This window comes from Glandiceps talaboti, chromosome 22 (genome assembly GCF_964340395.1).
Source record: "Glandiceps talaboti chromosome 22, keGlaTala1.1, whole genome shotgun sequence".
NCBI classification, from domain to species: domain Eukaryota; kingdom Metazoa; phylum Hemichordata; class Enteropneusta; family Spengelidae; genus Glandiceps; species Glandiceps talaboti.
The window spans coordinates 5,845,079-5,870,299 of NC_135570.1; the positions used below are offsets into that span (position 1 = coordinate 5,845,079).

The 25,221-nt window shown below is 35.4% G+C and overlaps 2 protein-coding genes across 2 annotated transcripts; both read right to left on the reverse strand.

Moving 5' to 3' along the window:
* Window positions 1-2,176: 2,176 nt before the first annotated feature.
* Window positions 2,177-6,703, reverse strand: LOC144452454 (bone morphogenetic protein 1-like). The gene is made up of 7 exons (XM_078143552.1): window positions 6,554-6,703; window positions 5,847-6,051; window positions 5,230-5,483; window positions 4,676-4,874; window positions 3,894-4,066; window positions 3,017-3,188; window positions 2,177-2,304 (listed from the first exon to the last, which is right to left on the reverse strand). Exons 1-7 carry the CDS (start codon window positions 6,701-6,703, stop codon window positions 2,177-2,179), a joined length of 1,281 nt encoding a protein of 426 aa, XP_077999678.1.
* Window positions 6,704-17,516: 10,813 nt separating this feature from the next.
* Window positions 17,517-24,168, reverse strand: LOC144452455 (uncharacterized). Its single transcript, XM_078143553.1, has 9 exons — window positions 24,082-24,168; window positions 23,511-23,604; window positions 21,691-22,354; window positions 21,177-21,380; window positions 20,787-20,892; window positions 20,120-20,198; window positions 19,391-19,500; window positions 18,556-18,703; window positions 17,517-18,327 (listed from the first exon to the last, which is right to left on the reverse strand). The coding sequence occupies exons 1-9, from the start codon at window positions 24,159-24,161 to the stop codon at window positions 18,208-18,210; spliced, it is 1,605 nt and encodes a 534-aa protein (XP_077999679.1). The 5' UTR covers window positions 24,162-24,168; the 3' UTR covers window positions 17,517-18,207.
* Between the last annotated feature and the right edge of the window lie 1,053 nt (window positions 24,169-25,221).

The window sequence follows — 25,221 nt, forward strand, 5'->3', positions numbered from 1 at the left end:
CAAATAGGGGGATCATTGGTCCACTGTCCATCTAATCTGCATGTTGCTGTGGTGATCCCCGATGGCTGAAATCCTGTCAGACAGCCATATTGGATTACTGAATTATAGGGGAACCCACTATCACTTAGTTCTTGAAGATTAACAATCAACCCATTAACAGAAGCAGTTGGCTCTTCACAGGTGATTACTGCAATGCAAAAAAAAAAAAAAGTCATTTTGGGTTGAATTTATTGATTCATTTGTGAACACTTTTATGTCTGCCATTAATTTATCCTAACTCAAATTCTTTGTTTACTTATCAGCAGTTGAGAATTGACATTTTTGAGAATTTCCTGATAGTTAAAATCTTTAGAGATTAACACAAAACATAACAAGTTTTCTTGGTTCGAAGACCCAATCCCAACACAATTTATCCTAACTCAAATTCTTTGTTGGGAATTGAAATTTTTTTTTTCTAGAATTTTTGGAGAATTTCCCAATGGTTAAAAATCTTAAAAGATAAACACAAAAGATGGCAAGGCTTGAAGACATACTTCCAAACACAACATGTATTGTGCTGTTACAGTTGAAATTATGTTGGCTTGGTGTTTCACTGTATGTTTTTGACACAAAGATAGACACAATTAAATTAAAATTTTGTACTTTAAGTACAATTAAACCAATGTCCATTCAATAGCTTATATCAATACATTGCAACAACAGATTTAGTTGGTGTCTAAAACCTTAGTTATACTCCTTTCCAACTCTTCCCCATATCATTTCAACCATGCTCTCAATTTCATTTAGTGGACACTTTTTCAGTTAACAGGACACTTTTCAGTTAATGGCCTCTGACTTGACCTATAACTATCAGTTAGCTGAATGTTCAGTTTCCACTGTTGTATGTATGTACTTACAATGACAGGTAGGATGAGATGGACCCCAGCTGGCATCAGCCTGACATCCCATCTCAGCATTGCCCTGGATTTCATACCCAGTTTGACAGTTGTATGTAACTGCTCCACCAAATGTACGGCTAGTGATGTCTTCAATGATACAATTATCTAGTGATGGAGGCTGACCACAGCTTACAGCTAAAATAAAATATAAATTTGGAACAAGTTTTAAAACTTTTTATGAAACAATTTCTTGAAAACATGTACTGATGTATGAAATTATAGTCAAAGATTTTATCATTTAGTCATATTTATTTATTTATTTATTTATTTATTTATTTATTTATTTATTTATATTTATGTATTTATCATTCAAAGAAGGTTACCAATCATACATACAACCTAGTTAGCTTAATGCTAATATAGTCTAAGGGGTCTTCTTTTGTGCACTCATATAATACTGCTTCTAACAAATTTCTTAGCATAAATAAATTTACAACTTAAAAGTCATAACATTCAAGCAGTTCAATATTGTTTTCAATCTGTCCCTGTCAATTCTCCATTTTATCAGAATGACCCATTCCAGTTACAGCTGATCTCTAAGTATTGATCAGCTGACTCTAGATGTTCAGTAGTTATAGGTCACTTTATGAGTGACCTAAGGAGCCTTTGCAACTACAAGTCGATAGACGAGCAGTGACAAAGCACTTAGGTCACAAGTATTTTCTGGCTGAATGAAGAAAAATATTGGAGAATAACATCCCCAGTAATGTTTAAAAAAATCGATGAAAGTAATTACATTATGGTAATTTTAACACTTTGACTCATATTTTGAACACAGCAGAACCAGTGACGTTGTTGTGATGTAGAACGACCAGAGTATATATTCCATATTTTTTATTCAACTTGGCTCATGCACGGTGTAATGTGAAATAATTTCATAGTTTGTACATTCTACTTACGTTTACATCTAGGTGGTCCATCAAAACTTCCAAAGTTCCATACACCACAAAAGTCACATGTAACCCTTGTATAATTCTCAGGAGTTTCAAATAAATAACCATCACCACAACTAAAGTCAACTTCAGTTCCAAATTGCCTACTATCTGTACTTAGTATGACCCCTTCGGATAGGTCAAAGGTTGGACAATCTGTAAATACAAAGTTGGGAGAAAGGAATGCGAGTTAGTTTAATTACGCTCTATCCTACAGGACTTGTTGTTTTCCATGGCAACTGTTTTATAATGATTCTCTGTATCATGTGATAATTCAACTACGTTATTGTGTCACCCACCACCTCTTTAGTCAAAATGAAGGAGCATCAAGGATTTGGACACAAAACTGTCATACCAAACAACAGCCATCCCGCTGGACAACTTATAGTTACAAACTGCATTTATAATAACTTCATACCTGGCATGGATGATTGCTATGGGGAAATTCATAAATATTAGTTGACAATAGTATAAAATGTAGTGAATATACTCGCAATGAAGTATGCAAACCTATCATTTCAATTTGGAATTGATGTTGTATAAAATATGAACAGTTGACAGGCTACGCTTCAATTAAATTATATACACCCTCTTGGTATATTACCATTTGGTAACAAAGTTTGTTTGCTAATTCCCCCACCCCCACCCCCCACTCCATAAAAATTTGAAGTTCAAATGATTAACCACTTGATTTTTTGCTATCATATGATTGTTTGTTGGATTGGCTCTAACTCATAGGATCATGTCACATGATTTGTGTCCTTTAATCATGTGATTGAGTTTTACCCATTATCATCATTCCAAATTTGAGAATACTCTAGTCTGGTATATTATTCATGGTTCCAAGAATCAATAGGACAGTACAATATAGTTACTTTAGGAACGGAAAATTGGAAACGAATGTGACGTTTTGATCTGTATACTACGGACCTTGATCATGCAATGATTTAATTATTCAGTACTTAAATGTCTTCATATGAAATTTGGTTGTATTTTCTAAAGCTACTGAAAAAACCTACCTGTTTTACATGGATGGCAAACAAAGAATCTAATTGATGGTGTCTTACAATCTATTTATTAACTCCTACACCAAAACATCAATGAAAGTACTTGCAACAAGTTATTATAAACACTAATTGAACTAACCTTGTGAGAACCTTGCATAGAATCCTTCATTTCTCTTCTTACGATCACTATAGAAAACCATGTAAATGTTTCCATCTTCTGATCTGAGAGGTGGTGGTGCTATGTTGCCTTTGAGTCCACCATTATATTCAGTTAACAAGACTTCATCATTTTTATCCATACCATCAAATACCTGTACAGATATCCATTAGTCATTGGCAAATTTAAGACACTCTGGCTGCCTTCAAATAAAACTAATGTGTATCCCTATAGTTAGTTAAGCTGCACTAACTGCAACTGGAATGTATTTTTGAATATATTTTGTTAGGTACGATAACTTACTCATAATATCGTAAATGTGAACAATATTTGCATCACCTGTGAGTAAACATATTTTTTCTGGCGGTATAGTGAGTCAAATTAATTTTTTGTGCCCTCAATTATGATCAAGATTTCAATATGTTTCTCTACTACTTTTGATTAATATCAATCACTGGTTACATTTACAATGTCTAATTGGTGGTATTTTAACAATTTTCAGTGAATATATTGTGATTGTCTGATTGAGAAAATACTGGACATATAGGTGTAAACTACAAAACACACTGACATGCATCCATATTTTAAGATCTACATGTGTAATAGTAAGATGCAAACAAGTTATTTTGGTTCAATGGAATCCTTGAATTGTTGTAATGTTGAAAGTTCTATGATTTGTTTGTTGTTTGTTTGTTTGTTTGACTTTATTTAAACTCGATAAATTGTTGAGCCAAAGGCTCTTCTAACACAATGTCAAGTAAGGGAAATTTACAATATTTACATTAAGATGGAATCAGATAGTCCATCCCAGTCCTTTAGTGTCCTTAGGGAAAACTGAAGTACATGATTGCATACTCACACAGATATGATCTGTCAGTCTGAGCTTGAAAGCATCAAATAATACAGTTATTGCTGATCCATCTGGATGGACCATCTTCCAGGAGCACTCTACTTTATTCTTGTATTTTGCGATATCATATCCTGGCGATGTGATAGTTCCACATCTCTGATCCATGATGATATCAGCACATCCTAAGACAACAACAATGGAATAAATGCTTAATCACCTGAATACATTAACCCATGGTAACAAGAGTACAAACTATATAGCAACAAGAAGTCAACCTATAGCAACAAGAATACAACTTATAGTAACAAGAATATGACTTCCGTTATATAGCAACAAGAACTCAACCTATAGCAACAACAGCATAACCTGTACCAACAAGAATACAACATATAGCACATAGCAACAAGAATAGAATCTATAGCAACAAGGATACAAGACAACCTACAGCAACAAGAATACACAGCCTATAGCAACAAGAAAAGAACCTATAGCAACAAGAATACAACATATATATTAGCAACAAGGATACAATCGATAGCAATAAGTTCACTTTAATAACCTGTATAGCAACAAGAATAAAATGTATGGTAACAAGAACACAACCTATCTGGTAACAGGAATAAGACCTATAGGAAAACAATTCTGCATCAAAACAAAGTACCACTTCAGAAGTTATGGGATGAAGTTTATTTAAAGGAGACCAGCAGAGAGATGATACCTCTACCAACCGACCAAGTATTGATTACAAATCATAATAATCCTGTCTGACTTGCCCCATTTAATAAATTTACCTTTTTTGTAGGTTGCATGAAATCCTTTGAATGTGTTGTCACTGTCTGAGGTCAACTCAACTCTCATGAACCTTGCTGTCGTAATCAATGGACGTGGGAGTGATGACCCTGAAAACACATCTAGTACCTTGTGAGTGTGCCCTCTAGAGTTGAATACTGTCACAAAGTCACTGGAGTCCTCTGTCTCAAAGGCAATGAACTGCCAAATAAACAAATGAATGAATGAATGAATGAATGAATGAATGAATGAATGAATGAACGAACGAACGAACGAATGAATGAATGAATGAATAAATACATAAAAAATAAATAAAAAAATAAAGAAATATAAAGAAATCTAACTACTTTGATAAATGGGTAATTAGAACTTTATATTACAAACAAAATTTCCATTTTCATCTCAAAACTTTCCAAGCTGGCAGACTGTTTGTAATTTCATGGTAGAGAGTGCAAGTGTTGTTGTGAATGTAATTTTATTCAATAAAAGTATATAGATGGGATGAATTTTTGGTAGCAAAGTATAATTCTTACATCAAATATTCACCAGCCCCTACCTGTAATGTAACAATATCATTCCATCCATCACATACATCAACATCTGTATTCCGGCATGTACTGACTAAACTTTCATCACCGTTAATATTTTCAGGATCATCTTGACTATCACATTGATCTGTGGATGTCTTAATCATCCAAACACATGTGGATTCTTCTGGATAATTGTCATTAGTTTGGAAACCAGGACTGTATAGATCCTGAGGTGTCCACTCAGCAGTTAGTTTGGATGATGTCTTACATGCATGGTCTCCTGCAAGGAATAAATTATCAATTATTAGCACTAAAACTAACTTCTTCAGCCTAAGATGTACAACTGCTGACATCAGACCGTCGACGAATGCAACCTGTTACAAACAGGGCAAGTCAAAAGACAAATTGGATTACTAACACTAATGGCTCAGCATGTTGGAACAGGAGAGACTTGTATTACACACCATGGTTTGATAAAAACAGTTTTATGGCTTCTTTACATGTACATGAAATGCCAGGAGAACTAGAAATTTGTTCGTGAAAGTGAACTATTATGTAAGAGGCCATACAAAATGAATACACATGCAATAGCCAAGTCCATACTGTTTTTGACAATTTTAATTTATCAATAAGCCATACTTACTGGCTTCCCATGTAAGTCTGAATCCTTTCTTAGAGACAGTACCGTCACTTGTGAAGACAATAGCAGCACAATGATTAGGCATATTAATGTCTTTATAGTTGTTATGTATCCCTGTATATCTACGTTTGTATTTGTCATCACCAATGATACCATGTTTATAGACAGTAACAAAATCATACTTCTTTTCCAAGTCTGTTTCTTCCATCTAAAATTTTCAACAAAATATACAACAAAATATTATGACATAACCTCATGATGCGCGAGTGCAAAGGTGGCATAATCAAGGTGGAAACTCAAGTTTTGTATTAATGAGCATGTAATTTTTACTGCAAATTTAAAATGCATTTCATTTTTTTATTTTTGCAGTATTCTACATAATTTATAAACTTGACCATCACTTGCAATTGACTGATCTCAAACCTGGTATTTTTATGATTAAGATACAACTTATAAATGATCCAATAATGTCATTTTGACATGTAATTATCATACAAATAAACAATGTTGCAGAAGAAATTCCTACAATACCATCAAAGACAATTGTAATGTCATAGAAGGTATGCATAATTGACATTATTGGTATACTAGAATAGTTTAATCAAAGTTTTATGGAAGTATTTTCACTTGAAAAGTTTATCAACTCAGCTTGTGCCACTTTAAGGAATTTTTTCCAACTTAAAATCATAGTAGAAACACTTCTAACTCACCTGAATCCAAATCCGTGTACCAACAGGACCATGGATTTGATACACACAATGGGAATACATAGGATAGTTTTCTGGATAATTCGGACTCTCTATAATGCCAGAAGTGCCTTCAATTTTAACATCACAATTATCTGTAATAACATATGACATGAGATCAAGCTTAGTGAGCCCCCAGTGCAAAAAGGGATGCAATAAATCAATCAATCAATAAATCAATAAATGATCAATTGATCAATCAATCAATCAATCAATCAATCAATCAATCAATGATCAATCAATCAATCAATCAATCAATCAATCAATCAATCAGTCAGTCGGTCAGTCAGTCAGTCAGTCAGTCAATCAATCAATCAATCAATTAATCAATCAATCAATCAATCAATCAATCAATCAAAAATAATATCACCACATTATTTTCTCTGACAATATGAAATACTTGAAGGGGAATGCCATGGCACTCCTCAAAAGAAAGGCATTTCCATAAACTATGTGTTCTGGTCAGTCATGTCATGATTTTACATCACCTACAATTACTTGAGATTTCAGAAAAACATGAAGTTGATCTTTTGCCTTTATACACTATCTTGGCTTTTATCTGTGCCTTTTAAACAGATGGTAGAAGAATTATACACAATGCTAATATCTCTGCCTTTATAAAATGAACACTCTACTCCTCAACCCAAAGAACATCAATGTAGAATTCATCTGTTCCTAAGACAACCAGAAAACAGTTTGTACCTGGACAATTGAGTTCATCAGATCCATCCGCACAGTCAGGTTGTCTATTACAATGTTGTGAGTTTGGTATACATCCACCATCAGTACATCTGAAGTCCTCTAAACATGTGTGAATAGACAAATGTGTACAGCACATTGTAGGTTAATGTTAACTAGCTCAGTTTGATACAACTATACAGAAATCAATAAGAAACTGCATATGCTACACTTTCAGATAGCAACTGCCATTTCTTTCTACATTTAGTGTGAATGAAATAAACCGTGATACTGCAACTAGACGCAGACACACGAGTGCCAATGTTTTGATGTCTGCATGGTGACACATTTAGTCCATTTCATTCAGACAAAAAGTTCAAGAAACTGTATTCATTAAATTGTATTATCTTAAAGCATAGCTGATGTGCATCCGCAGTTTCTTATTGATTTCTGCATATGGTTGTATCAAACAGAGGCAATGAACAGAGACCTGAAATATGCTGTATTACTATGTTAGTGTCACAGTTAGTGATTGAGTCTTGTATTTCAAAGTATTCATCTCGTGAATGCAACACAATTAACCTATAATACTTACACCACCTTACAGTAAAACTCACATTTGTAGTCTGAACATAGCTATAGACTAGAGTGTAAAACATAAATGTCATTAAATATTGTCTACATCTCATCAAGACACTGGTTGTGACACTGCTTTTTACTCTAATCAGTTTGCTGGGTTCATTACCTGAATTAGTCTAAATACAATCAATTGAGAATAATAACATTACAACATACTTTCCAAGCAAGCAGGTTGTTGACATACATAATAAAATGCCTGTGAGCAATCACCAAGAAACCACTTGTTTTGGTATGTTGTGGACCAGTCTACACCAGCACATTTGTTATCGGTGTGTTCATTTGATGGATGGTCTTCCCATGACCAGAATCCTTCATAGGCAGAGGCTAGGGAATCATCTCCCCATTCATAATTATCATAAGAACCATGAAATCCTGCAAATAACAAAATTAAAAAAGAAGTTATTTTTACCCTGACTATAGAAGTTTTAATAGTCGATAGTCTGACAAGCTATGTATACTTAGTCTTCATGTAATCTGTTGTCTATTCTGGTCTATAGTCTACTGCCCCATTACTGTGTCTAGTCTGTTCTTGTCTACTCTAGTCTATAGTCTACTTTAACCTAGACTAAGTCTAGCATATTCTAAGACTAGTACATATGTTTTTCTAGTCTAGCCTAGTCATGTAAAAATCAAATAAATTTTATATCAAATTGCAGAAAAGCGTATTCCATTCATGTCAGGATATCAAGTGTAATGTAATGTTCTATATAATAAACTGGAAGTTTTGTCTGACAACAGGGTTGGTGGGGGGTATGTATGTGGTTTTTGGTACCTGTGGTTACCCACCAGAGGAGTGCCACCCTATGTATGTATCCTCTATAAGCCAACAGGACACATCACTGCCACACAGCATATTTCTTGTAAGATATAAAAAAATGGATATTCCCCATCCCTAACTATCATGCAAAGACTCACAAGAACCACTATTGTTTTATATTATAAAGTCATTAAATATGCATTTAAATTATAATAATACTAGTAGTAATAATAGTGATAATAGTAAAGTGTATTTATAATACACCTATCTTCTGAAGAGCTCCAGGTGCTAACAATTATTTCCCCTGGCATGGATCTATAGCGGCAAAACAGCCCTTTATACTTCCTCAACTCCCTGCGGAGCATACAGTCCACAGCAGCCTATGTAAGCACATATGATTAAAGCATTCACATTGCAGCATCTGTTCTACCAGGTCCCCAATTATACAGCTGGGTTGACTGAGGCGCAATCGTGGTTCAAATCTTTCCCAAGGACTTTAGACATTCTGAAACAAACAGCAGTGAGGCTCAAACCTATATGAAGATTCCAAGCCAGCCAGTCTATTAAAACATTCAACCATCATGACTCCTCATTTACGAATTCTTTTTCAAAACATCTCTCTCCAGAATGTAACTTAATTTACACTTACCCGTCCAAAATAAAGTGGTACTATTTTCCTGAATGTCAGAAAGATACTCAGCTACAAAGTTTCCTAAAAATTGGTTTTTCACATAGCCTTCTATAGTAACTAGTGTTCCACCTTGCCTGAAAACATAGAAATTATATTAAAGCTGACTACCTGTTACTGGAATATTAAAATTTTTTGGAAGGACAACCAAAATATAGTCACTATAAATTGTTAATTAAAATATCAATAAGTAGTGTACATATATTAGGGATCAATTGTGTCCATAATTAGTAGTGACAGATTGAAAATGGGATTGCATTGGGGCACTTGATTTTTGGGTGTGGACTAAAAAATCAACTTGATTGGATATATTGCACCATATTGCCAAATAAATACATTCATGACAAAAATGTTCATCAGCTTGGTAGATCGAATGTCTTACGAAGATTATACACAAGCAGTTCAAAGTTTTAGCATTGAGCTTTCGATCTGTCTTGGTTGACAATCCTCATCAGAATGACAAATTCCATAGTTACAGCTGACCACTAGGTCATGCATACTCTTTCTTAGAAATATTCAAAATTAATTATTCACATATGACTTTTTCAAGTGATAAAATTTTTCAAATGATAAAATTTCTGACTTACAATAAACACATTTGGTGAGCTGCTGACCAACTTGTTTCATGGTTATACACACTGTAACATATACTTTCTTGTCTTGTCCAACCTGTCACAATATAGGTTTTACATATGAGTCGTAAAAAAAACAATTTGTCAGTCATAAACTGACCTGAAACATAACGAATGTACACATACTCAAACTATTCCACTTTTACAACCAAAAATGTTCTTTTTATTGCTCTGGATTCATATTTTGTAGTACTTGCAAACTCTGAGTTACAATTACATTAAAGAACATATTTAACAAATTCCGTTTTTGTTTGAGGCCTGAAGGGTGGTAAATAAGACTTTTTGAATATGTTATTCCCTAGTAATTTACTGTTGTTCTCAACCAAAATTATTATTCAAGGAACAATTATAGGAAATTTTAGCTAGTTTCACAAATTTTCCATTCTCTGTTCCTGGGTATCCAACACCTGAAAGTCACCCACCTACAGTGATATACATATTCTTACCTTCTGAACAAACCCAGCTTAATCCTGTTCCTGCATGTGACATTTCTTGAAACCGCTTCTGTATTAAACATCGAATGAAGATGGGGGAAAAAGAAAATTAAAAAGTTTTACATAATATAGAACAAAACACGAAAAACGTATATATGACGAAATATCGAGCATGTTACCGTGCAGTGTCGTCTGCTAGTCTGGACTATTATTACCGCAGTATGTACACCTAAAAATATATCTGCGCACATTTCAATACATGATTATGTGTAGTGGATAGGACACAAACCTTCATTCTTCATATATCTGAAGTCTTGGCCGCACATTTCTGTAAGCAGTCCTGATGCATATCGCACGGAAGTTTTTACACTTTGTGAACAATGTTAGTGCGCCCTCAACCTCATCAACAACCGTTTTAGACATATGACCAAGAAACGTTTTATAACTGGGAGATATTTTCGATCAGACAATATATTTACTGAAATTTATACATTCTATATGCTAACAACTTGCTATATGTACAACAACAGATTGAAATAGTGATCACATTGGGGTGCAGATTTTTGGGTGCGGACCCAAAAATCAAATTTGATGGGATTTGGACATACCATATTGTATGTACAGCTGCATGAATACATTTACCCACATGTGATTCAGTACTGTTCAGGGTGTACGATATTACGAGTAAATCGTTTATCTAACAAAAGAATTTCAAAAAATATTATCCCAGTTACGTTGTGGCTGGTACAGCTATAATTCTGATCCCGGATTCCTGATACTAACATAAATCTAGAAATGGATAGATTTGAGCAACGAGTCAAAAACTTATACTAATTAGATAGTCTTAAAGCTTAGTTAGACAGACAGACAGACAGACAGACAGACAGACAGACAGACAGACAGACAGACAGACAGACAGACAGACAGACAGACAGGCAGGCAGGCAGGCAGGCAGACAGACAGACAGACAGACAGACAGACAGACAGACAGACAGACAGACAGACAGACAGACAGACAGACAGACAGACAGACAGACAGACAGACAGACAGACATATTTTCAAAAGTGTATCAATATTACCGCGTCGCAGGATTAGTAGTCGGTACGTATTAAAGTTTACTACGTCATGACTCGGAGGAACGGAAGGGATGAGAGGGAGTTCTAGTTGGGAAAGGGGGAAAAGACAAAGTGTGAAAGGTCACACGAGGCAACAAGTTCTGCCAGAATCCGGTCATGTTAACGCTGTCACTCCTATGTGAGAATTGTGCAAGAAAATGAGAGAATTCTCACAACAGTCAGGTACCTTTGCTTATTTGGCAGTTTGTTGTACGCCACACTCAGTTATTTCATTATTTTCACTTGTGGAACGATTCTTTCCACGTAGTGTGTTTATTAGTGTTATATTATGTAAACATATGTTGTTGTTGTTGTTGTTGTTGTTGTTGTTGTTGTTGTTGTTGTTGTTGTTGTTAGAAGTTTCTGATTTTGTAAGTAGTGTTATTTAATTTGAACAACTACAGTCACCACAGTATGAATGCAATTGTATCGAGTGGTTAGTTTCTCAAAACTATTTTCTAGTCTCTCACCCACGACTTTAAATCGTTTTCTTTTTTGGATGTGAATGTTAATGTTTACTTGTTATTTGTATGTTTATCTCTTGTTGTGGGATTTGAATTTCAATTCAATTCAATCCAATCCAATTCAATTCAATTCAATTCAATTCAATTCAATTCAATTCAATTCAATTCAATTCAATTCAGTCCTGTGAGATATAGAATTCTCATAGAGATTCCTAGGAGAAGAATATCTTCGCGGTTATAAAAACTGTGGGAATCTCAAGTTTTCACAGGATACCAGTAAGAAAACGAATTCTCACATTGTAACTACGAGAAGTAACAATACTCAGATAAGTCTAGTCATGTGATAAATATCCCTTTTTTATCATCCACATACATGTGAGAAAATGTTAGTATCTCGCAGAATTTGTTGCCTAGTGTTAATTTGGAATACGGCGGAAAACACATACAATCAGCGAAAAAATACCGATGCGTTTGCTTGCTTGTGGTAAGCAGGAATGAGACAAGGTTCATGCAAAGACATACCATGTAATTACATGCATGTAGTGTCAGTAACTATCAAAGCATAAAGACCACAGGAGCCCGGATACCATGACTCTGTTTACTGATAGAACACTTAATAACATTGGTTACGACTGGTACTATTATATATACACTGTATTCTCAACAGATATAAACAAACTGATAAAAGCACCTACACCAAAGCATGGAAGTTGGTGACACTTTTGTTTTTGTATTAGTTGTATTGTTTATTTTACCTATTTTTTGTCTTTGTGTGAATTCTTTCATTGGCTCGCTTCATTCAGGCACACGCTCTGGTTTTTGGTACGTGGGTTGTAAATTTACGTGAGTTGACGAAATTGACCACCTGTTGATTCACCGCAACATTTTGACTGTATTGGATCATATATAGAGATGGAGCCCACCCCCACGCTGTCTACGATTGGACCACCATACCACAGACATTCTGATATCACCTAATTACCCGGATAATTACATTAATTTGACAATGGTATTTACAATGGAAGTATAGGGTTTAGCCTGTCGGTAATATTCATTTCACCCCACTTGCCACTATAACTGACTGTCGACTATACGCCGTCTGTGAAATAGCTTCCAGCGAATATGTAACAACAGCATACTCAGAGTGTAACAATGTATTTGAAAACAAACTACACATTAAAGAATTGCTAGTATATCAAATGTTAAGTACTACGCTGTCATAAGGTAAAAAAACAACAACAATGAAATTCAGCAACATTTCTTTAGAATTCCTTGCCCGGACCGCTATAAAACCTGCGATAGCTGATAGTTGAGTACATATGGTGCAAGCTCAGACCATTCCAGTGGTCCTATGTACGGGTAACGTTTTCTGTCATTCTGGAACGCCTTGTTGAAATTGACCTGTTCCTGCCTTTTTCCTTGTTTTTTTTTTACTGTATAACATCACCATACCGCGCATTTATAGAAGCAAAGGGGGCGTAAAATTGGCCGGTTGAGCGGGCTTCCTCACACACAGTGCACTGGCCCCAGTGAATGGACCGGGCCGTCTCAGGACGGGACTCACAGCTGTTCGATACAGACTGTACTGTTTACGTTAGTCGTTAGAACGTAGACCCTGCCTATGGTTGGAATAAGTAGTGCATATATGTCGGATACTGTAGTATATGTATTGTGCATGACAATGAAACGAAAGTGACGAAAACAAAAGAACCAGGAAGAAGTGTTTTATCACAGACAAGTAAGACTTGTCTAGTCTGTGGTTTTATGCTGGCCTATATAAATCGTAGAGATCGGATTTTGATACAGCCTTTTACAGGAGTCTAGCTAGTTTGGCATGTTATATTGCATAGTATTTGTTCATATATACTGTGACATTCAAGGCTTCTATGCTAATACATAGACAATGCAAATGACACTTACTGCATGAGTTGGACACTGGAAATGGATACATACTAGGCACAGCAGAACTGTATATGTCCGCCAAAACATGGTTTGTTTACTTGGTAGGCAGAAACACACAGTCGAGTAAACGTGTATGATTCATAGAGGCCCCTGTCAATCGTCGAAACTGTAAAAAAATCCTTCGGTCACGAAATATGACATATGGTCTCCGTGCTGAAGTAACTACGAGTGTCTGACAGTTGTGGTTAAGTCCTTCAATGGTGTTCACTACTTCAAATGTTGGTTGTAGTTCCGCGATTTTTTCAGCACAGTGTTGAAATAAGTACACATGTGACGGCCGGTGAGATATGTTAAGTCGGCAATGCTGTTCTTATGAACTGTCGGCACGCGATAAAACTTGTCAATTTATGTATGACCAACATCTCTTTCACTTCATTACTTCTTTTATGCCCTCAATAAATAGACTGAAACACAGCAATTTGTGAAACACTCTCGCCCACGTGAAAACTGTCACCAAATATGATATGTTAATTGAACACGTGATGTCATGAACTTTTATTTTGTAAATAATACACAATAAATCATTATGATAATACTAAATATCGCTTACTCAACTTGGATTTCACGAGAGTCTATTTTTTTTTATTTTGTGTCTATCCTCTTTACAAAGTTCGTCCTTTCAACTTTTTGTTTGATTACCGTACTCCACCCAAAACGAATGACAATCGACCACTCTGTTGGCTCGACTTTCTACAAAAGAGAGCTTTGGGCGGGTTTTGTCTCACGCCCAATAAGTAGTTCGAGATTTCCTATTATGCCGCGATGACCGCACTCCCAACAAGGTCACGACCTTAGTCGAGTCTCGACTATTAGAGCGCACACTCACACTACTTGTAGTGGGGTGACGCAAACACAGACACGATAATGCGAAATCGCTTTTGCGTTTTGCACCACTTGTGAAGATAAAAGAATATCTTAATGAGAGTATTTCAATGAGAGGTTCTCCGTGTCGGTCCGGTAAAAAGAACTGTCAACGACACAAAAACAGCTGGCAAATTGTTTACGACACATCATCATTAGTAACCTTAAGCTTATGCCTCTCAACGGACACGCTCCATCCTTATATTAGGGGACATTCTCTTTTCAAAGGAAGTAGTAAACATACTTGGGTTTTTGAGAAAGGGATGGCGACAGAACAGCTTGGCGTGGCACACCCATAACGATGTCTGTATACATTCTTTCGTGTCCGAGCATATCGACATTTGTTTTCTTGAGTCCTAGATCTTGAGAATAACTTAATTCTAGTCTGACCCATTTCAGGAAGTAACTAGGTCCACGTAGGCCAAAACTGAATGCCTCCTGTATCAACAGCCGGTTAGAAGATATTACTGATTTTCTTTAATAATGCAAAATCGAGTAAATAATATCGAACTGGTGACAAATAATTAATTTCAGAGGATTATAAAGTGGCTTTTTATTTGAAACTATATCACTATTTGACAGCAAATGGCCGCTGAGGGCAGCCTTCCAATTTCTTCGATATGTTGTTTTCATAGGTTTAATCATTAGCTTCAAATTTTACAAGTCAACTGAGCTATTTCCGATGTTTCGGTGAATTGTGTTCGGATGGTTTCAAGTGCCAATTGAAAAAAGGAACGTAGGTTGTAATATGGTGTCAAAGTGATAGATCTAAATGTAAATTACACATAATAAATTCGCAAGCCACGTCCATCTCGTTGTTTGAGCATAGGTTAACGAGAAGTAATTTCCCAGAAAGTCTCGTCTAAGTGTACAGCAGGCTTGTTCTAAGCCAGATTTGCCAATTTTATAATTCTCTATTTTAGAGAGGTTGCATGATACAGGGTTGGTGAGTGGCTGCATGATACATAGTTGGTAAGTGACTGCACGACACAGGGTTGGTGAGTGGCTGCATGATACAGCTTTGGTGAAAATAACGTTTCTCGGTATTAAAGCATGCAGAAATGTGACTACAATAAAACCAGCACCACCCTTGTTATCCTTTCAAAGGGTAAGCTTACATTCTTGTATCCTGATTGGGATAAACTAACATTTGACCACTCACATCTGGAGCATGTATTCATCTACGATATGGCGCATTTGGAAACAGGTATGTATGCTTTCTACTCTCAAAAACCTACAAGAAAGAAAGAGGTTGGACATAGGTTGTACAGGGGAAATGTTTCTGTAAACACGTTATAGCATACTGTCTAAAATAATTTATACGTTTATCCTATATGTGATAGAATACATACATTAACATTAACATGATACTAAAATAGTTTTATCAAGGTCTAATGCAAGTGTTTTCACTTGAAGAGAATGTTTATAAACTCAGCTTGTGCCACTTTAAAAGTACTTAGAACCTGGAAAATTTCACTAAAGACTTATTTTGGCTTATTTTGTTGAAAAAACAAAAACACAAAATAAGTAGTGACTAAAATGCCTTCTTATACATGAATAAAATGTACCAGGCTGGTAATTAGTAAAAATTAGAACTAGCTTAGGTCTGCCAAAAAACGCAAAATTTTCTAGTGGCAAAAACTATGTAGGTTTACAGTATATAGAGTACATGAACAAAGAAAATCGGTTGTTTAAGTTTCTTTGATCACAACACCATTATCTCATTAGAGCTTCCTTTTCAATATTTTCAATACACTCAACAATACCCATTCTTTTTCATTCATTTGACAATTTAGGTCAATTCATCATGAAACCAGTGTACAGTTGAGATTAAAGTAGAAAGAAGTTCTGTATTTTAATAGGCCAAGGTTCACACATCAAAGAACATGATCAATACAAGATAATGTCGTTTCCTGTCCTTTATCAAGTTAATATAAAATATCTCTTCTCACCAGACTGATCTATAAATATGACAGAAAACAAGTCAACATAGACAGAGATACTGATATATAGATCAATGCATAATAGATATAGATAGATATGGTAGATAGATTAATATACAATACTGGTAGACAGATCAATAGATGACAGATAGATAGATCAATAGATAATACTAGTAATAGTATACATAGATCAATATAGATAGATAATAGATCTGGTAGATAGATCAATAGATGACATAGATAATAGATATGGATGATAGATCAATAGATAGATAGATAGATAGATAGATAGATAGATACAGATATGTATGTATGTACATACGTACGTACATACATACATAGTGATACATACACACACATACATACACACATGTATGTACATACATACATACATGCATGCATACATACATACATACATACATACATACATACATACATACATACATAGTGATACATACACACTTATGTATGTACATACATACATACATACATACATACATACATACATACGTACGTACATCCATACATACATACATACATACATAGTGATACATACATACATACATACACACTTATGTACATACATACATACATACATACATGCATGCATGCATACTATACTATTGGTATCAGTAAACAATTTCAAATGTTTAATTAATGTGTCTCACACATATTGAAAAACAACTCACAAAAATTTATTAAATTTAGTGAATTGTTATGGTAAGTTCATATCCACTAATAATCTTATGCTTCTTGTATCCTGAATATTAATGAAAACATAAAAAATCAAACCTCTCAATTTTAACAGGTTTTCTGGTTTTGAATATCTGTCTTGCTCTGCTGTATGTAAAAAAGTTCTTTGTCGCTTTCTGATGGCATAGTTTATAAAAACATCTGGGACAAATTGTAGAACAGTGGACTGACTGTACAATAAATACACAATTGCATTCAAGTTAGGGAGTTAGGTTTTAGTGTATATATGTAACTGGAAATACATGTATTTGACTTTGACCAGTCCGTCCACTGTCCTACATTCACCCCTTGTCTTTTTTGTTTTTTGTGTAAATCTAAAATCAGTCAACTTGTCACCAGAGGGCAGTGTTACAGCTAGTTGCATTCATAAGCCTTTGGCACCAAAAACTAAAGTTCAAAAATCTATTTGAAGTCTGAAAAGTAGCACAGGTGGAGGTAAAAACACCTTAGGATAGAGGGACACAAATCTATCCTATTTTAGCTGAAGTGGCCTTCTGCATAAAAGTCACATGTAATACACATGATGAGAATGTTATGAGAATTTGACAAATAAAATGTCTTTTGCAGCAGACTGTTTCTGTTGGTGAGTAGGTTCAGACTATGACTTAGCAGTTGGCCATACATTGTTGTAGGTGGTTGTGAATGGACCAAGACTAGTGGTAGTCCAACCATCGCTGTAGAGTATCACGGACTAGTGGTTGTCCAACCATTGTTGTAGATTATCATTAATTGATCTAAGACTTGTAACGGTGTTCATGGTATTACCAATATCTTGCATCATAGCTGGCAGGTTAGCTGCACAGTTATAATCCTAGGCGAAGAAAATAAAACAAATGTTTACGACCAGATGTTAGACTAACTTACGGTACCTTGACACATAGAATGCTTCATTAAACAGACTGTTTTAAGGGGTTGTATATCGACAAAATCTATCATTTGAGTTCCCAGGTATTTGGCTGAGGTTCCTCACCAAATACTAGTATAAAGTACAAGGTAAGGAAATAAAAAAATACAACTATGAAATATAAAACAGACTTACATGGGTGTCTGTATCTTTGGTTGTATCAGCAAAGTCTTGTAATAAGTATTGTAGATCAGTAGAGAATTCACTAATTTCCTCCATTGCTTTCCTGTGGGTGTAGCTTTTGTCTAATCTTTGTTTCTTTTCAGCTTTTTCACCATCAAGTCTGTTTTTGAAAGAGAAGAAAAAAGGAGAATCGCAAGGGTATATGCTAATAGGCCATATTCCAATTACTGAAGCTCTGCCCATTTCTCAGATAAGCACCTCAAGAAGGTGCATAAGACTTGGCAGCAAATTGAGCGCTAAAACTTTTGTCATGACCACTGGTTGCATGAAGCAATGAATGAAATGTGTGTGTAAGAACTCTGAATGTCCATAAAAGAACATTACAATAGTGGTTAGGCATGTTTTGATTACTGGTAGTCACTGATAAAATAGTATTGTGGGAACAACACAGAGAATGATTAGTAACTTCATTTCTGCTGCCTTTATGCTTCATACTCCACTAGTCTGGCCATCACTTCCTGTCACCAAAGAGCTTGTGAACAGCACTCCTAGTGGCCAAACTATGAAATCTTTTATCTTTCCTATAACCTCAATATGGACAGCTGGAAGGACTGACGGATGGACAGACGGACAGATAAACAAAGTCAAACAGATGGACAGACAGACAGATGGATGAATGGATGGACAAAGACAGATAGACAGACATGGATGGACAGACAGAAGATATATTGACTGACAGACAGACTGACAGACAGACAGATGCCCAGTATCTTTTAAGCTTCCTGTTTGGCTGCTAATGACATAGCTCACACACAATGACACTGAGTTATATCTTAATTGTAGTTACCTTATATTTTCCTGTCTGAAATGAAATATAGTTTTCCTCAAATTCCTTGTCCTAGATGTGTTTCTGGATACAGCAGACCTTAGCAGTTTGAATTCTTGGGATAAATCAATCTAAATAAAATAACGACAAACAGACAAGTTGAGACAAATTTAGAATTCTTGATAAAATTATATGATACTTTCAAATTGAAATAAAAAAAATTGTATGAATCAAGAGAAGAGCTATAAACATATGTAAACATGCAAATGCACATACAAACATGTACGTGAGTACACAAACAAAAACAAAGTAAACAAATAAATAAATAAATAAATACATGTATGAATATATACGTACATACGTATGTATGTATATATATATGTATGTATGTATGTATGTATGTATGTATGTATGTATGTATGTATGTATGTATGTATGTATGTATGTATGTATGTATGTATGAAAATACATACATACATGTCATACATACATACATACATACACACACATACATGTACATACATATATAAGCATCTCAATACACATACACACACACCCTCCCCTCCACACACATTTTCTGTCTTTTCAATAAAGCTAGCCTTATCGGTTATCACCTAAATAATGTTTTGTAACATTACGACCAATCATATTTTCTTATACTAAAGCAGAAGACCCTTTCTTCAGTTTGTCATTCTAGAAACCAGCTATAATTACAAAGTCAGTAGTTGATTTGTTGAAAACTAAACTCACATAATCAGTTACAGCTTTCCTGAACTGTAAGAAGAATTCATTAATTGCTCTTTTACAGGCACCAGAATCTATATTCTCCCTGAAAAAAAAGTATGCAAATTAAAATTAAAATTAGAAATAAACCCTAAAAATACAAATACATAGGGGCTGAAAAATAATAATGTTAGTAACTTTATCTACAAGACAGTGAAACATCTCCACTAAGAATGAGTGAGTAAAGATGGCTTCTCTGGCTCATTCAAAATGAATAAAATTTAACATCAAACTGTGATCTGTCCACTTAGGCACGAATTCCAAGAGTCGAGAATTACAAGAGTTTTAAACAAACTAAATGTGTACATGAACAAAAATCTAAGTAAAGTGCTATGGTTCAATTATCGCAGTAGTGTTATCTTAATAAGGATTACATGGGACCAGTCATTTATTCTGCCCAATCTCTTTCTCCGGCTCTCTCAAAAAAGTTTTTACACCTAATTGATATTTTTGATTTTAATCCTAAGCCAAAACGGGCCTTTAAGGTAAGTGTCTGTTTTTTGGCATCTCCTTGGTAACAGTAGATAAAATTGCAACAAAGTAGTTGTATTTTCATTTGGAAGTAGCATGATGTAAACAGAGCCTAAGAGTGTCTCCATTGTAAGAGACAAAACATCTGAAATAATTTCCTTACCTGTAATCTAGAGTAACATTTTCAACCATATCAAGTATAACATCTAGATCGGTTAAATCAATCATGGTTCGCTTCCGTCCAGAACCACTCCACATTTTGACATAACCTGTTCACATTTGGAAGAAAATCCTTGTTCTTGTAAAATTTATCATTTTATGCTAATGCTATGAAAAACAAGCCATCAGCTTTCCAAGATAGACAGAAATCAAAATATTCATGGACTCTATATGCTTATACATTTCTAAGTTACAAGTGAAAATTTCTACTCACAGACTTGGAGGCAAATCTAAAATGTTCACTGATGTTGCATCAGCATTATCAGAGGTGTTCAACAACGTATGATACACCTTTTTTATAATGCTGATACATGCATAATGCTGCATAACTTACCTGGTTCAGTTGGTAGTGTATCATCTTGCTGACTAGGTGATGGCGGTGGCTCTCTTCGTCTTTTCACTCTGACAACAGCTTTACTCCTTGGTGCTGGCATTGTTGTATTCACTACCTGATAAGAGTCATCAGGCTCTGATACCTTCTGCTGCACACTTGCTGGGGTCTTGAATCGTTGCCCTCTTTTAGCAGAAACTGCTGGTGCTAAAAATGAAATAGCATTACTCTTTCAGTAACCAGAAGTACAGTGAGTAGTATCTTAGTCTAAAGGTTTTGTATTGTGAATACATCTTTATATACGCTACATGCAACTTAATAGAAAAAAACAAAAGATTGTATAGTTTGGCCACTAGGAGTGCTGTTCAGGAGGTGGCCCTATGATTAGCAAAACAAAAGATTGTATAGTTAAGCCACTAAAAGTGCTGTTTGGAGGTGGACTATGATTAGAATAACAAAAGGTTGTATAGTTTGGCAACTAGGAGTGCTGGACAACCAGCTTGTAAGTTGAACTCACTTTTCTTGTTTGATGCATTAGAGACTTGACTGTGATTTTGTTTTTTACTGGACACAACTCTCTTTGATTTTTGTGTTGATGCTGGTCTTGTTGACTTAGCTGAAGTGCCACCAGAACTGAGATTTTGTTCTTCTGGTACTTCTAGGACTGGTGAGTGCTGACTACTGACACGAGACAATTGGCTTGGTGTAACTGCTGAACTTTCCAAGCTGTCATGATCATCAGTTACGAGTTGATCAGACTCTGGTGTGTTCACTGAATTAAGTCTCGGCGACCTCCTGACTGAGTTGTCATGATCGTCAGTTAGGAGTTGACCAGACCCTGGTGTGTTCACTGAATTAAGTCTTGGTGATCTCCTGACTGAGTTGTCACGACTCTCAGTTAGGAGTTGTCCAGACCGTGATGGGTCGACTGAACTAGTAAGTCTCGGCGACCTCCTGACTGAGTTGTCACGACTCTCAGTTAGGTTTTGACCAGACGATAGCGTACTGTCTGAACTTCTGAATCGTGGTGACCTGACTGGACTTTGAGATCTCGCTAGTACCACAGGTACTGGACTAGGACGAATAAATCTTGATGACTGACTGGACTGCATTGAGTAATCACTGTCACTTCTTTGACTGACATCATTCTGGTCACTAGATAGATAGCCATCTCTTGGAATCTGTAATGATTGAAAACATAGACAAGAATTGAGTCATCATCACAAACCACACCTTCTTTTTGACAGCATTGTCTAAGACATTCCGCCATTGTGTTGGCAAAGAAAATGGTCTGACCACCGGAATGGGTTGAGATGGAAAATATATTGTTCATGGTTACAAGAATGAGTGAACTATACATGTAATCACTTTGGAATGGAAAATTGCATGTGGTATCCTAGTCCTGCTTGCAGACAGAATTAGTTGGGTCCAGTGTGCCCTCTAAGACAATTTGACGCGCCACTGACGCACATAATTGCTAGTGACGCACCAAAATTTGGTGTTCCCCCATCTCTTACTATGTGGTGACTCACAAGAAATCCCAATTTTTCTAATTTTGACTCACAACAACAAAATTTGGCTATCATTAGAGGGCATACTGGGACTCAGGTCTGACATTGTTCTTCTCTAACACTGTCCGGTGAGAAGCTATGTAACAAGCCTACTCGAAGCAAGCAAGCAATATGCTTTGGTGCCAATAACAAAAGTAATAACAGACCAAGCGATCAAATATTGCTGATCAATCAACTATCTATAATTTCACATCTCTTTCTCCAGCTCGGATAACCATCAATTTTGAAATTGGGACATTTCATGATTTCACACATCCTCCTGAATACTGATAAGCAGAGTATGCTGCTATGTTGTATACACATTGAGCATATGTAAATTGGTTTAAGAGGGACCCAACTATTGAAATTACAAAAAATTCAAATTTTGTGAGTTTTGGTCCGAGTAAGGATATCTTTAGTTAAAAGAGGTGTCACATGAGTAAATAGTCAACCAATTGCAGACATTTGACTGCTGGACCTGTAACTTCTAATTTATGATACTAGGCAGTACTAGGGTAGTTCAGGTTTGTAACACAGCTGTTCACAAGATGTAGAAGAAAAAAGGGACAATGTCAGAATTGAGTCCTCAATTACTCTGATTTCAAGCAGGACTAGTGGTAAAATAACTACTCCTGTAGTGACTAAGTGACAGTCTCAATGAAATTGAAAATCAAACAGGACAATTTGATCTACACGTATATGTGTATGTGTACCCATAAAACCAATATAGTTACTATTGCAGAGTTGATTATTAATTCACATCGATGTATGTACACGTAATACTTACTGTTGAAATGGACCTTGGTTGAGGGCTAACAACAGGACTACTCACTTCCCAATCTCGGATAAATGTGAAGGGTCGAAGTGTCACTTTTCGTTTGCTGTCAAGATAGACAAAAAATGCTAGTAGATATTTACTTACTGTGCCGGTAAAACACCAGGCTGGACCGGATGATATTGAAATTTAAGACCTGCTCAACAGGATTTATCTTTCAAAAGCCAACTCAAAGTCAAAACTAACATAACAAACCTCTAGGCTCTGACCGTAGACGAAAATGTGTTATTACAGTGACTGAAACCTAAACTCTTGTATTTATTAGTATTTGAAGTGAAAGTGTGAGTTTAATTTCTTTTTAAAGAACCTCGACTCTTTCTTGTCAAATTAATAATATAATTTACAGTGTCGTCTGTTTTGCTGCAGAGTTCAGTTCACTTCCGTGTTTGATTCTGTCAGTTTGTATTTCCCGCCTATCACGGTCACGGCTTCCTAGGTAGTGGGTAACCCTTACTTACAACCTTACTATTTTAAATTCCACCTGATACAAACTACTTCTTCAACTTCTCATATATTCACCTACCTTGGGCGAAGGTCACCTGGTTGCCTCGATAATCCCGATCTGTCAGGCCAAATTACAGTTGAAGGTTTTTCGGACGCCATTTTCCATGTTTTGGTCTAGGCGCATTGAATTGTGGGATATACTTAGGTCAGGGGTCATAAAGTTAATCCATCTGCAACTGCACTGTACTGGTGGGTGGGTGAGTGAGACGGTGAGTGAGTGAGTGAGTGAGTGAGTGAGTGAGTGAGTGAGTGAGTGAGTGAGTGAGTGAGTGAGTGAGTGAGTGAGTGAGTGAGTGAGTGAGTGAGTGAGTGAGTGAGTGAGTGAATTATGATGTTCTTATTATCATTTTGTTCTAGTGAAGTTAAGGTTAGGTTATTCAAGTCTTTTTGTTCTAATTTATACTGTTGTCATCTGTGGTCTAATTTTAAGTTGAAAACATACAACAAAGTTCGACTTGCGTATAATAATTGTTTTAGAATTTTTTTTAAATTTGTCCAGGCAGTGTAGTATTAGTTCTATGTTTGTCTGTTACTCAGTTTTGTCTTTGGTGAACTTGTCCGGAAAAGTGTTTATAATTTTGTTAAGAAAGTTTTAGATAGTAGTAATTTAATGTTTATGTACAGTGTGTTTACTAATGTATGATTCTCTCCAGTGGAGGCACTGGAGAAATATTCTTTATTGATTCATGTCATTATTTATTTTTTTTTGTATTAGTTTTTTTTAGGGTTTTTATATGCATTTTCTTATTCCTGGTGTATTTTTTTTATATGGGCCTTGAGCCCGACCCAAACAATAAATAAATAAAATGAATAAATTACAATGTAGGATTGATGATTTTCAATATCTTTGTCTTGACAGTATAGTCGTCCAAGACTGTTGCAGTTTAAATATATATAAAGAAACGAATGTGTATCGTGTTTTTTTCTCTTCGTAAGTGAGCTGGAAGAAATTTTCAAAAGTTTTATTCACAACGTGTATAAAAATACATTGATAGGATATTGTTCTGAGTCTCTATCACTCAGGAAACGTAGACAAACTTCCATACACGCATTTCACATTCGGCATTTTCAAAAGCTATTCGAGACGAGTTTTAGTTTTCTTACAATGTGTTCAAGACTGTAAAGAAAACAAAAGATGTGCTCGTTTTGTTTCATCATA

What these genes read in the sequence shown, in the direction of transcription:
- LOC144452454 (XM_078143552.1), bottom strand. Translation starts at nt 6,703, where the DNA reads ATGTCATATGTTATTACAGATAATTGTGATGTTAAAATTGAAGGCACT. An exon ending in ATGATATTGTTACATTACAG is followed by an intron (nt 4,875 to 5,229) that starts GTAGGGGCTGGT and finishes TTTATTTGGCAG; the next exon opens with TTCATTGCCTTTGAGACAGA. An exon ending in GACTGACAGATCATATCTGT is followed by an intron (nt 3,189 to 3,893) that starts GTGAGTATGCAA and finishes ATATCTGTACAG; the next exon opens with GTATTTGATGGTATGGATAA.
- LOC144452455 (XM_078143553.1), bottom strand. Translation starts at nt 24,161, where the DNA reads ATGGCGTCCGAAAAACCTTCAACTGTAATTTGGCCTGACAGATCGGGA. An exon ending in TACACTACCAACTGAACCAG is followed by an intron (nt 20,893 to 21,176) that starts GTAAGTTATGCA and finishes AAATGTGAACAG; the next exon opens with GTTATGTCAAAATGTGGAGT. An exon ending in GGAAAGCTGTAACTGATTAT is followed by an intron (nt 19,501 to 20,119) that starts GTGAGTTTAGTT and finishes TATTTTATTTAG; the next exon opens with ATTGATTTATCCCAAGAATT.